Below are 12,242 nucleotides of genomic sequence, written 5' to 3'. Positions count from 1 at the left end.
CATTTGCAACTGTTCTTGGACAGGAATAAATTTTTAGAGAAGTAAATCTTACAGCAGAAATCGAAATTGTATCAGTAAGAACCACTAGTGATAGGGTTTATTTATTTATTTATTTATTCTGAGAAACTTTCAGTAGAAGGTCACAATATAATTTTAGCAAGGTTGCAAGTCATCATTTTCATTTCTAAGATAAGATTTTTAGTATACTGTGTCTTGTACATACACTTTTTGTTTTAAAGTAGAGAAGTCTTCGATTAATTTTTCATCAGTATATATGAAGACTGCTGTTTGTTTTTTCTTCCTTGTTCCTACAGTTGAATGTTTTATTGAAACATAAGTTTCTCGAAGCCAGTTATTTCTATATGGGTAGAGATTGCATGCTTGCAAGGACTGCAGTTAATAGGATGTTTTAATGGAATAGAGTGAAAAAGGCATGTCAATAGCTTCCCTGCGATGAAGAGAATCCCTTGAACATCATAGACATAAATTGTAGAGCTGCTTTGCTTTTATCGCCATTTTAATTACCTATCCTTCAAATTTTAATAGTAATATATTGTCTCCTTTGAAATTGCTCTTTTCCCACAGTGGATTAAGAATACATTAATATTTTAGTCTTTTTGTTAAAAATGTAACAGTATACAGGAGCTGTTGAAATATGTGTTAGTCACTCAAGGCAGATTTTACCTTAATAGAAATTTACTTTCCTTGGTAGCATAAACCAGTGCTATCACAATGCGTAACATTTTACAGCCCTACAGTTGATTTATAAACAGATTTTTAGGAGACTACTTATGTTACCATTAGTAAGTACTTTAAAAATTAAATGTTCAGAAGTACCTGTTGTAATTTGTATTTCATTAATACACTAATCAACAACAATTTATTTCTGGATATTACTTATCTATAATGTGTCTACACACACACATACATGTATTAATATAAAGAAAATTTCTCACCCAGAGAAGTCTAGACTTCATGTTTTTATAATTTTTATATTCTTGTATTTTATATTTTTATATCTTATAAAAAGAATAAATAAATGAAGATAGCCAGCTAAAGAGAAAGGCATAAGACTTTCTAATGGTTTACATTAAAAAATCTTCTTTATTTTGTTGGATGTATGACTTTTCAAGAGCAAAAGATGTAATTGCACTGAATTAATACATGATTTGAGATGCCAGTGTAAATTATTTGAGCTAATTGAAAGGTTCCTAATAGTCTGTTGGTATCTTTAGTATAATATGGCTTCAAAATAATTTTTTCCCAACTACTGATTAAACTATTAATACTAAAATTGTTATTTGCTTTTGTGATTTGTTTGAAAAAAGAAAAAAGTAAATGTAGGAGGGATGTGACTACTGTAGAGACAAGACATAAGTGTGAAAACACTCCTACACATGACTGATGATGCATATTGAGAACTCTGCATACGGTAACTCTTGATTAAAGTAACTAAACTAGGTTTTGGTAACTAAAAAGTGTATGCAAAAAAAAGTCAATCTTGTTTTTAGTACTCAGTACTTGCTTAAAGTAGTCTGAGTACCATCTGACTGAGTTCTTAAGTAAAGATGAATTCTCATCTGTCCATGGAACATTAAATATGAAAGTTGTGTGTCTTATATCCTTTCAAAAAAAAAGAATTTAGTAGGGCTAATATATTTCTGAGTGTTAAAAAAAAGAGAAAGTCCGTCCCAGTCTGAACTGAGCAATGGTCTTAATCTGTGTAGTTGAGTATCTAGAACCTTCTACTAATAATACTAGTTTTCTGAAGAGTAAGCTCTTCATCACCCTAGAAGGTTTCTTTGACATCTAAGCTTTTATAAATAAGCATATTTAGAATTCTGTGTGTGATGACTCTTGAGCTAACTCAACTAGTTTTTGGTAACTAAAAAGCATGTGTGCAGAAGAAATTGCCCTTGTTTTTCCCCACTGACGTGCTTTGTTTAGAAGCTGAGCTTTTCGAGTTTCAACTGAGAGCTGCCTGTATAATACTGAGAGTGAACAGCAGTCAATAAAATCATTTGAAATAAATTTGAAAATCTCAGCATGAATGCCTCATGGACTTTGTATTCTGAGAAGTTACCTATCTCTGCATATCAAATAGATCTTTTGGAGAATGATTTTTGAGTATAAAAATTATAGAAAAATAGATGATTTCTCCCCTGAGATTATTAAAAGTAGGATATTGTGTATTGTTTATTTGTGTGCTGTAGTTACTGGAGGTCTAACTCTAAGCTGCGGAGTTGGTTCTAGTAAAAGGGACACACGTAATTAGGTGAAGTGAGTTATAGCTTGGCAAACTCCACTGACTGCTTGTGTAACTTACATAAACATTCACTTATCGTATAGTCATTAATATTTTATCTTTTTCCAGTTTAATAAAATCTCTTCTAGACCCAGCATTAATTTGATTTGTCTTCCCCTTTCTACTACTTGAACCAGTTCTCTGTATTTAGATCATGTGTTTCTAAGCTGTCTCTCTCTGAATTAAACAAAGCTTTTTGGGAAAATGTATTTGTTCAATCTTACTCTTAATGTTTTACCTCTTAACTCCTCATATAGATGTAGCAATCCTTAAACATCTCACCTGCTTAGAATATTATTGGTAGTGAAGGCTGTTTGGTTTTTTACAAATTGCTGATTTTATTTTTTTTTCTTATGACAAAGATTTGATGCAGAATCTTTTTGTGTTTCTTTAAGGAATGTCACTGTCAGCAGGATCTTCTCCCTTGCATTCCCCCAAAATAACTCCTCACACATCTCCCGCTCCTCGAAGAAGAAGTCATACTCCTAACCCAGCAAACTATATGGTGCCTACTAGTGCCTCTGCTTCTGTCGCTAACGCTGTCTCTCAGCCTCCATCTACTGGCCAGGTGATCCAGAAGGAAACAGTGGGTGGAACAACGTACTTCTACACTGATACAACTCCAGCACCTCTCACGGGAATGGTATGTTTGCTCCTGATACAGAAGCGTGTGGAGTTTCCAAATGCTGAATTGGTTGATACTGCAGCGACTACTCTTAACACTCTGAAACCCTTATTCTGTAGGAAGATTTGGCCTTCTAATTTTTGTAATTGTTCTCCAAAATCACTGGAATCTAAGGACCAGAGAACTTCTTAATGTATTTTTCATTTACCTCTGTGCAGGGTTTTGAGGGTTTTTTTAATACAGCAATAGAAAGCATTTGAGGTATGTCTCAGTAAATACATACATAATGAGGAAACATAAAAAATTGAGATTGTGTTTTTGTTTTTTTTCAGAGAGGTTAAATAACTCTTACATTTACAGTGGAGGGGAAAAGGCAGTTGCAAAAATGTTAAAATAACTGTGTACGTACATACAACCCCCCTTGAAATTATTAGTAGTGAATATTACATAAGGAAATTGCAATATATCTGACAGTATATTTATAACAGGTATTGTGCATGAAGACTTAGTAGCTCAGCAGGTCAAACTAAAAGGGTGACAAAACTCTTTATTTCCACTCTCCTTAAGGAATTTAAACTGCTGCTCTAAAATGTTTTGTTTTCAGGTATTTCCAAACTACCACATTTACCATCCAGCTGCACCTCACGTTGCTTACATGCAACCAAAAGCAAATGCACCTTCATTCTTCATGGCAGATGAGCTCAGACAGGTAAGATGATAGAGCATTTAAAAGAAAATTACTTATCATGGGAGAAACTAGAAAATTGCCACTAGTAAAAGAGAAATAGCCACTCAAAATCTGTGCAGTTAATTTTCCCTGTGGAGAATTAAAAAACCCAGAGGTGTCAGTCTTCTCTCCGCCAGCCCTACCCCAGACACTTGCGTTAACTCTCTGTTGTAGTACAGATAGATGGTACTCCAAAGACAGTGTGCTGTTAACTTATCAGAAATGATGAGCGGAATTATAATGTTCAAAACTTGATTTGTTCTTCAGGAACTGATCAACAGACACTTAATAACTATGGCCCAGATTGATCAAGCTGATATTCCTGGTAAGTGTTTCTTGTAAACTAAACTGTGTGTCATACTATTCTGTGTCCCCATGCATATTCAACTATATTAACAATGTGTTGCAAAAAAATTACCACCTGTTTTTAACTTTTCATGAAGCCTTAATCATCAGCCTGGGCTGTGGATAACCAGATACAAAGTATTTCAGAAAGATGAAATTTGTTCCTTCAATTCTGTTTTTCTTCTGTACTTTTCTTCTGGTTTTGAAACTCCTTAATGGTTGCAGACACTTAAAATCACTGAGAAAGGAAAAATCATTAAGGCTATGAAGCCTCATGAAGAACAGTATTTTATTACTTTGCATATATTAAGTATTCCTTGAAAGAGTACTTATATTTTCGAAGGCTATATGTAACTAGCAAAGTAGTTTGAGTTGAATTTGACTGGTGTATGAGAAGGCTTTATACAAGTTGTCAGACTGGAGGCATATACAATTCACTGTAATTTGGATTTTTGGGAATTTACAATTGATCATGTTCAACTTGACTTAAGCAGATTGCTTTTGTTTGTTTGGGGTTTTTTTGTTCCAATATCCTTACTTTCCAAATATCCAAATGTTTGGGATTTTTTCCTGTATCATTATCATATTAAAAACTCCTGCATTTTAGTTTACTAATCCTAATGAAGAAGTGTATCTTTTCTTGCAAGGGTAACCTATTAATATGACTTGTAAACCTTCAGCACTCTCTATCTCCTAAACCAGTATGTTAGAACACACAGATTCAGATTTACTTTTTTGTGATACAAATGGAACTTTTAAAGTGTTATGAAATCTGTATGCAAATTGGTGCTTATTTATGAATCAGTACAGGAAAAGTCCCTCAAAGAAAGGCCATTCAGAAGAGTGAACTGTTAAAGGAAATGAGAAAATGGCAGATGGAACCGTGCATCTCTTCTGTTGATTTGACTATGTGTAACTTTTTCTGAAAACAGTTATTCTATCTCTGTGGAATCTCTTAAGGAACATATATACCTATTAAAGAAAAAAAAAATCACTAAAAATAGTGTATTTTTAACTTTATGTGCACTTAAGGTAGTGCAAAGGATTTATGTATTAATGACAGTCATTTTAATCTCCTCTGCTATGGTTAATAACTTTCTCCAAGTCAACTGACACTGTGCTTCTGTGTATAAACTGATTTTAGCAGTTCCTGCGGAAGTGGACAGCTACCACAGTCTCTTTCCTTTGGAACCACTGCCACCGCCCAATCGGATACAGAAAACAAGCAACTTTGGGTACATCACGTCATGCTATAAAGCTGTAAATAGTAAAGATGACCTGCCGTATTGCCTTCGGAGGATACATGGTGAGAAAAATTGAGTTGTCTTGGTAGGACTAGCATTCCAAAGCGTTCTAGTCATATTTTAGCATCTTGTTGCTTTTCAGTAGCTTCAGAAGAAATGTTAAGGGAAAAAATTCTCCCCCAAAACATTACATTCTAACCCATGGTTTTTTGCTATTTTCTAGGTTTTCGTCTTGTTAACACAAAGTGCATGGTATTGGTTGACATGTGGAAAAAAATTCAGCATTCAAATATAGTAACTTTGCGTGAAGTGTTTACCACTAAAGCATTTGGGGAACATTGTAAGTTTTTTGGTTTTTTTCCCAACTGATGTGTTGAGAGTTTTATATTTCTAAATATGCTTGAATTAGTAATTGTCACATGTTTCTATTTTTAAGCTCTTGTGTTTGCATATGATTTTCATGCTGGAGGAGAGACTATGATGAGCAGACACTTCAATGACCCTAGTGCTGATGCCTATTTCACAAAAAGAAAATGGGGTAAGGAAAATATATTCTTGTACAATACTTCTTTAAACTGTTTCTGATACTTAAGCAGTAAATAGCTGGTTAGAAATAGTGGTTCAACTTAATTTTTTAGGTGATCAGTTCTTTTATATTATAAGCTGATTGGGATCAACTCTTCTTCACTTTCTATTTGTAAAATTCGTGATTTTTTTTTTTAAACAACAGGAAAGTATAGCTAGAGTTAAAAGTTAGGAAGTTAAGGCTAACAGTGAACAGTTTGCTTTTCTAGTTACATTTGACTTACACCTAATTAGCAAAATTGAAATCAGTTTGTAAGGTAATTACAGCCCTTTGACAGGGAAATAAGTTTAAACCGGATTAGGATCCAAAAACTCCCTTAGTGATAGATGTGCACACTTATTGGACATGTTTCCAAAACTGTAAAAAGATGTATACTATGTCAATTTGATGCTTCCTGTTCAGGTGCCTTCCACTTAGAATTTTTTTTTTTTTTTTGCTCATAAAATATTAAGAGAACTAATTAGACAGTGATTTATTTAATATTTTGGAACATGAAGCACTAGTTAGAACAAGCAATAGATTTAAAAAAATTCCGCTAACATACATTCTTTTCTGACCAAACTTCACATTATAGGTCTAATTTTTTTTCCTAGATTTTTGATGTGGCTTCAAAGGAGTCACTAATGCTACATCTACACTCATAAATAAAATCTGTCACAGCATGGTCAGCAAGTCACCCAGCAGAACTCATGGCTAAAGCATCTTTCCCTCCAAAATGGTATGCTGCCAATCATTCTGCCTGTTAGGACCACGGTGTGACCCGTTGTAGTCCCACAAACTGCCTCCAGGTGTTGTCTGGAACGCAACAGGCTGAGCCTGCCCGGCTGGGAGAGAGAGATGGTCACAGCTGAATGGAATCACTGGCTGGCTTAGGGAAAATACCCTCAGAGCTCATATGGCCCAACTTCCTGCTCAGTGCAGGACCAACTCTGAAATTAGATCCAGCAGTAGGGGCAACCAGAGGACTATGACTTGGCCTGGTTTCTTTTGTATGAGTAGATGTTCTCTAAATGGCTTTAGGCTGCGAGTGTGTAAAGAGAAGCAGAAGTTAAGGTTCCTTCTTTCTTCTGCTTTATGAAATTAAAAGCTGTGAATTGAGTCTATTTCAAAGGCTGACATGGGAAGCTTCACCTGGCTATCTGATAGATCAGAGTACAATGGATTGGTGGTGTTTGAATACATTTAAATGCTTCTAAATTCCTTATTTGCTGAATAATTCCCACAGGGCTCGCACTGAGCTGACCAGTAGAAGTGAGCTTGGAACTTGTGTTCAACCATTGTTTTTGATGGTAGTATCTTAGACAGGAGAAACCCTATTTTGACTTGTCATACTCTGTGGCAAGTCAAATAATGCAATTATTCTGTTGTGAAACTAATTTAGCAGGATGTACCTGGAACACGTACTACCGGATTAATGACCGTTATGTGCAGGACTAGACTTCTAAGTGTCTCCTATCCATGGTTTTCAATTTCCATGTAAATCAATCCTTGTAATGTTTTTATACCTCTCTGGAGTATTAGAGATGAATGATATCTGTCCTAGCTAAAATAATAGAAGCTATAATAAAATTCTTGGGGACACATGCTTTGTCACACTGGAAGAGAATTAAGTTTTGCTCCTATAAAGGGCAGTAATTTATCAAAGCTCTTTGAAGGTAGATCCAGTAGATAAGATCTTGGATTTTCAATGAAGTACATCAGAGTGTCTAAAAGAAACAAAGTAATCGTGAAGTGAAAAAAAGAAAGTCCTCATGGTAATAAGTGTTTAGAAGGTAAGAAACAGAGTAAGAGACAACAGCTGATTTCAGCAGTGAAGGAAGGTCAGTGGTGGAGTCTCACAAAAATATATGCTGGGAGTTGTATTTCTTAACACAGTCACTTGTTTGCAGTGAAGATAAATAATGGTCTGTCAAAGTTTGCTGATAATACCAAATTATTTGGATTGTTAAAAACAAAGGCCAATTGTGGTGGATTGCAGAAGGATCTTAAATGACTGGGACTCTTGGCAATAATCTGGCAGGTGATATAATGTAAACCGTTGTGATGGAGGGAGAGCGCATAACTAAATTAAAACATAAGCGTAAAATGGTCTCTGTGGCTGTTGCCACTCAAAAATACATCTGGGACTAAGGAAAATCTTGTCCTCTTGCTGAATAGCAGTAAATAGGAAATGGATTGTTGCAGATAACAAGAGTAAACAATGAAATGGAAGACACTGTATTCAAGATATGGATCCATCATAGGCTCGGGTCTGTAGTTGTGGTCCTCCTTACACATTTTGAAGGGTGTGGAAAAACAGCAAAGAAGCTGAGAGGAGGTGACAGGGACGATCAAAGGCATGTAATAGCTTCTAGATGAGAAAGTTTAAACTAGGGATTGACAAATGAAACTAGGAAGGTAGCAAATTCAAAACCTGTGTAAAGATAATTAAGCCATGGAACTTTGTAACAGATTATTATGGGCGTTTGCCTGAGTTCAAGGGGAAAGTGGGCTTACTCATGAAGGAGAAGTACTTGAGGATTATTAACTGCAAAGACGCTAGTTTGGGAATTCTCTGAGCTCCAAATCATTGGAGGCTGGTGGAATATGCTATTTGTTTATGTTTATATGCTCAGGTATCCACTGCAATCTACTGTTTTGATTTTAGCGTATGTCTTTGCAACAGGCTAGTGGGCTATCTGGACCATTTAGTTGATCTCGTGCAACTTCATTCTGTAGGCTGAGATGGTCTTTGAAGTTGGAAATAAGACATCAGTTTCTATTAAGCCAAGCCAAAGTATTATTTAACTAAAATGAGCTGTTGCAGCAGAATTTACAGGGATATTTAAGGAAGATAACTCTGCTCTGCCTGTAGTGCTTCTCATTACCTGCTCTTCCAGTATTTTAATCACATAAATTAGAAAATAAGTCATTGGAAATTTCCAAATTTTGCCAAATCTTTCTGCACATCTTTGCTTTGGCCTTTCTTTTTTTTGTTAACTGCTACTTTCTAGTCTGGTCCTCAGTAGAAAGAGCAATTTAAGAGAGAAAAATAAGATTGCATACCTATAACTTGATTTCTCAGAATTGCCTGCCTTCACGGATCCTTTCTCCATCCCCTCACAGAGTTTCTTGGCCGTCTGCCTGCCTAGAGGAGACTCCCAAGAGAAGCAGGGGAATGGATGGAAGTTGGGTACTCGGCAGCATGAGGCCCAGATTAGTGCAATTGCTTTTAAAGGTTTTAGGAGGCACAACACTGTGAACCTGATCAGTGAACTCAGAGAATTTGATTTCAGGTATGCAACCTTATTTATGTTGAACACTCCAGTTGGCAACACAAGACATTGACAGTTAAAAGATGAGGGTTATGGTTTTCGTAGCTATCTTGCATGTCAGTGTGGTCAGTCTTGTTTTTTTTCTTTTTGCCGTATTATTTGCAGACCCTGTTACACAACTACTTTGGAAGGAATTTGGTGCGTGTGGGGAAAAAAAAATATAGTAGCTTACTTTTTTTTTAATACTGTAAACCGCTGTCTGTTACTTTTTAATGCTGTAGAATTTGTTGCTTGTGTTCTCTATGCAATGAAATATCCTCTTTCTTCAGGTGGTACAGCGTAATATCTAATGTTCTGTTGCATTTTACTAAATTTACATGAGTTTTAAAATCAGGAGTCTGACTTAATTGTTACTTAGAGTGCATTTGAGAAGTTCCTTTTTGTTCAATTCTCATTCCTCATATTTCCTCAGTACACTTATTTCTGTCAAAAGTGTCTAAACATGAAATCTGTTCTTCTGGAAATTGTTGGGTTTTATCTCCGTTCATGATATTTCTCAATTTTAGATTATAGTACATTAATGTATTTATCTCTGCAGAAATATGTTCTCTTTAAATTAGGAAGTTAACCCCAAAGTACTGAAATGTTGCTCTTAACTGTTCAATAATTAAATGGTAAACCACATGCTGAATGTACGTACTTTTAAAACAATCGGCTAGAAAATCCTGTCAAATTAACAACAGCTATCGCCTGCTGCCAGTAAGATTTTTTTCTTTGTCCTGATGAGTTTTTCTGGTTGGCAGAGATAAGCATGCCTTTAATATGTCCTTTGGTCTCCTAATTAAAAACATTCTGAGTAATTAAATCGTAGTGTACATGCTGTTAATAGTAGTTTTCAGCACCGCAGATTCTGATTTTTAGTGAACAAATACTTTCTAATGAAGATAGGCAAGTTTCCTGAACCTTATTTTCCTTTGGCCACATTAATATTAGTATGTAAGGCACAAAAATGGACTTTGCTAGTGACTTTATAGTTTTTTGCATCCCCAGTTCCTGAATGTTTTTTCATAAAATACCTCTTCCCTTGAAAAAGATGTTGCGTACTTAGACTGTAATAAGGAAAAAGAACATATGAATATTGAAAGTCAGTGTGGTGTTGAGGACAAAATATATGACTAGAAATGATTCTAAAATACCTTTGCTGAAAGGTGCAACTTTTTTCAATTCAGGTTTTCAGTATCTTCAGATTTGTTACAAAATATATTGCTATACTGGCAGTTCAGAACCTTTTCGTATATCGAAAATTGTGAAATGTAGTGCTGAAGCCCAGGTTCACCTGGAGAAGGGGGAGAGATGATGGCTACTGTATTTATCTTGTTTTCAGTACTTTAACTCAGTAGCACCAAGCAAACACTGAACAATTTACAGTTCTCAATGTAAAAGATTTGATTTACGGGCCTGAGAGGTTCAATTTAGCAAGCAGTTAAATGTTTCATTGGGCTTCTGATATTTTTTTCATAACAATCTGAGAATTGCTTTTTGCTCAGATGCTTTCTGACAGTGCTCCCGATGATGTGATACAGGACCTATTGCCGGTGGTCCCAGCTCTTCCTTCCTGCCCCAGAACTTTCCCTGGCTTTATCCTTCTTCTGGGGAACTGAATTTCATTTGACTGCTTTTTTAAAAAATAAAAAAGTATACACATGCACACCAGTGCAAAGGGCACACTTCTTGTTCCCTTAAGAACATCGTATCACAAAGCTTTAAAACTAAATTAAAAATGCTGACAGTTATTTTTATCTTAATGCGGCAAGGGAAAATAATGGATGACTTGTGTTTTTGAAATGACAGTTCTTACATTTTTAATCTTCTCCATTAGTATCTGTGTTCTGCGTCTCAGAGAGGTGAAAGTAGTGGGAGAGGCGAGTCTGCCCTGCACTAGGTAATCTGAAATTTCGCATGTTGTGGCTGTGGCCTCAGCCTGCAGTGGGAAGCCTTTTTCAAATTAATCATGAAACCTCTAAACCACTTTTTGGAGTAATTTGGATCGCTTTTGTAACATTTCTTAATATTCTTGTGATGTTTCCTACTGTGTTCAGCACTGTTTGAGAAGCTTTCAACTGTGTGTTTTGCCTAAAGAGCAGTGAGCTTTTTGGGTCTCGTGTCCTTGGGTCCTTGCTCAAGTGCCATCTGTGGCAGGCCTGCTGGCCTCATGGCACATGCTTTATGGTAGGCATTGCAGCAAACTGAAATGCTTTTAATCTTACTTGTTTTGAATAGGTAAGATATGTAAGAGGGAATTTCAAAACTGATTCTTCCAGTGTTTTTAGTTGTACTTCTAGCGTATGGGAACATGGGGTGCGGCCAACCAGTCTGAAAGCAGCAGCCTTTGGCTGTAGCCTCAAGCAAGTCTTTGCAGTCGTAAAATAATGGTGCTTGGCTGAAATTTTCTGATAGAGAAGGTGAAGCTGTGTTGAACTCTGATTTTTCAGCTTTTTGGTGTATGTTGAACATTCTCTTGGTTACATTGCCTTTACCTGGAAACCAAAGGGAAAGTGCTGTTGTTTTCAAGTTGCACACGCAAAAATAACCCCCAAGTTGTGGCTTTCTCTCTCTGGGATGTTTTAGCAACATTTCTGTTCTGGACATATTTATTTCATTGTCCTGGGTTTAGCTAAAAACCCAGTTCTGTTAGTGATTTTTCCTTTCCAGTTTAGTCTTCTAAAAGGCTGCACTTTCTGAAGTCAGCAGCATGTTTTTGCAGACAGTGTGTGCTACCAGCAGTGATAACCCCTGATGTTTACTGATGTTACTGCCTGGGACTGGGATGCAGAAGGGCTCTTGCTGATATTTATTCCTATAGTGACCAAGGCCACTGCTGGCTCTTGTGTGCCACGCTGGGGGTGCCGGGTAGTGAGAGGGGTCACAAGGAAGTAAAAGGTTGCACCTCCGGGGGGTAATAGACAGGACAGGTGACCAACGAGAGTATTCCATCCCATATACGTCATATTTAGTATAAATTGAGTGATCACAAGAGCTTCGACCTTCTTTTCTGCCCCTTTTCTGCAATGGCTGTTGTCCAGAGAGGACTCCATCTGACCTCCTGCTTTTGACCCGGATCCTGAGGTCCCGAATCCAGCCTCTGTATCCCGCTCC

General features: G+C 36.3%; 1 protein-coding gene across 1 annotated transcript in view; it reads left to right on the top strand.

Moving 5' to 3' along the window:
• The window catches only part of PAN3 (PAN3 poly(A) specific ribonuclease subunit), a 62,064-nt gene that overhangs the window by 29,398 nt on the left and 20,424 nt on the right, over positions 1–12,242 (top strand). Inside the window, exons 6-11 of the mRNA XM_009877958.1 lie at positions 2,701–2,948; positions 3,535–3,639; positions 3,925–3,982; positions 5,147–5,308; positions 5,470–5,586; positions 5,683–5,784. Of these exons, the coding sequence (XP_009876260.1) occupies positions 2,701–2,948; positions 3,535–3,639; positions 3,925–3,982; positions 5,147–5,308; positions 5,470–5,586; positions 5,683–5,784 (792 nt within the window). The remainder of the gene's footprint in view (positions 1–2,700; positions 2,949–3,534; positions 3,640–3,924; positions 3,983–5,146; positions 5,309–5,469; positions 5,587–5,682; positions 5,785–12,242) is intronic.

This window comes from Apaloderma vittatum, unplaced genomic scaffold (assembly GCF_000703405.1).
Source record: "Apaloderma vittatum isolate BGI_N311 unplaced genomic scaffold, ASM70340v1 scaffold2741, whole genome shotgun sequence".
NCBI lineage: Eukaryota > Metazoa > Chordata > Aves > Trogoniformes > Trogonidae > Apaloderma > Apaloderma vittatum.
The sequence above is the reverse complement of the archived record's forward strand: the minus strand, read 5'-3'. Positions and strand labels throughout refer to the sequence as shown.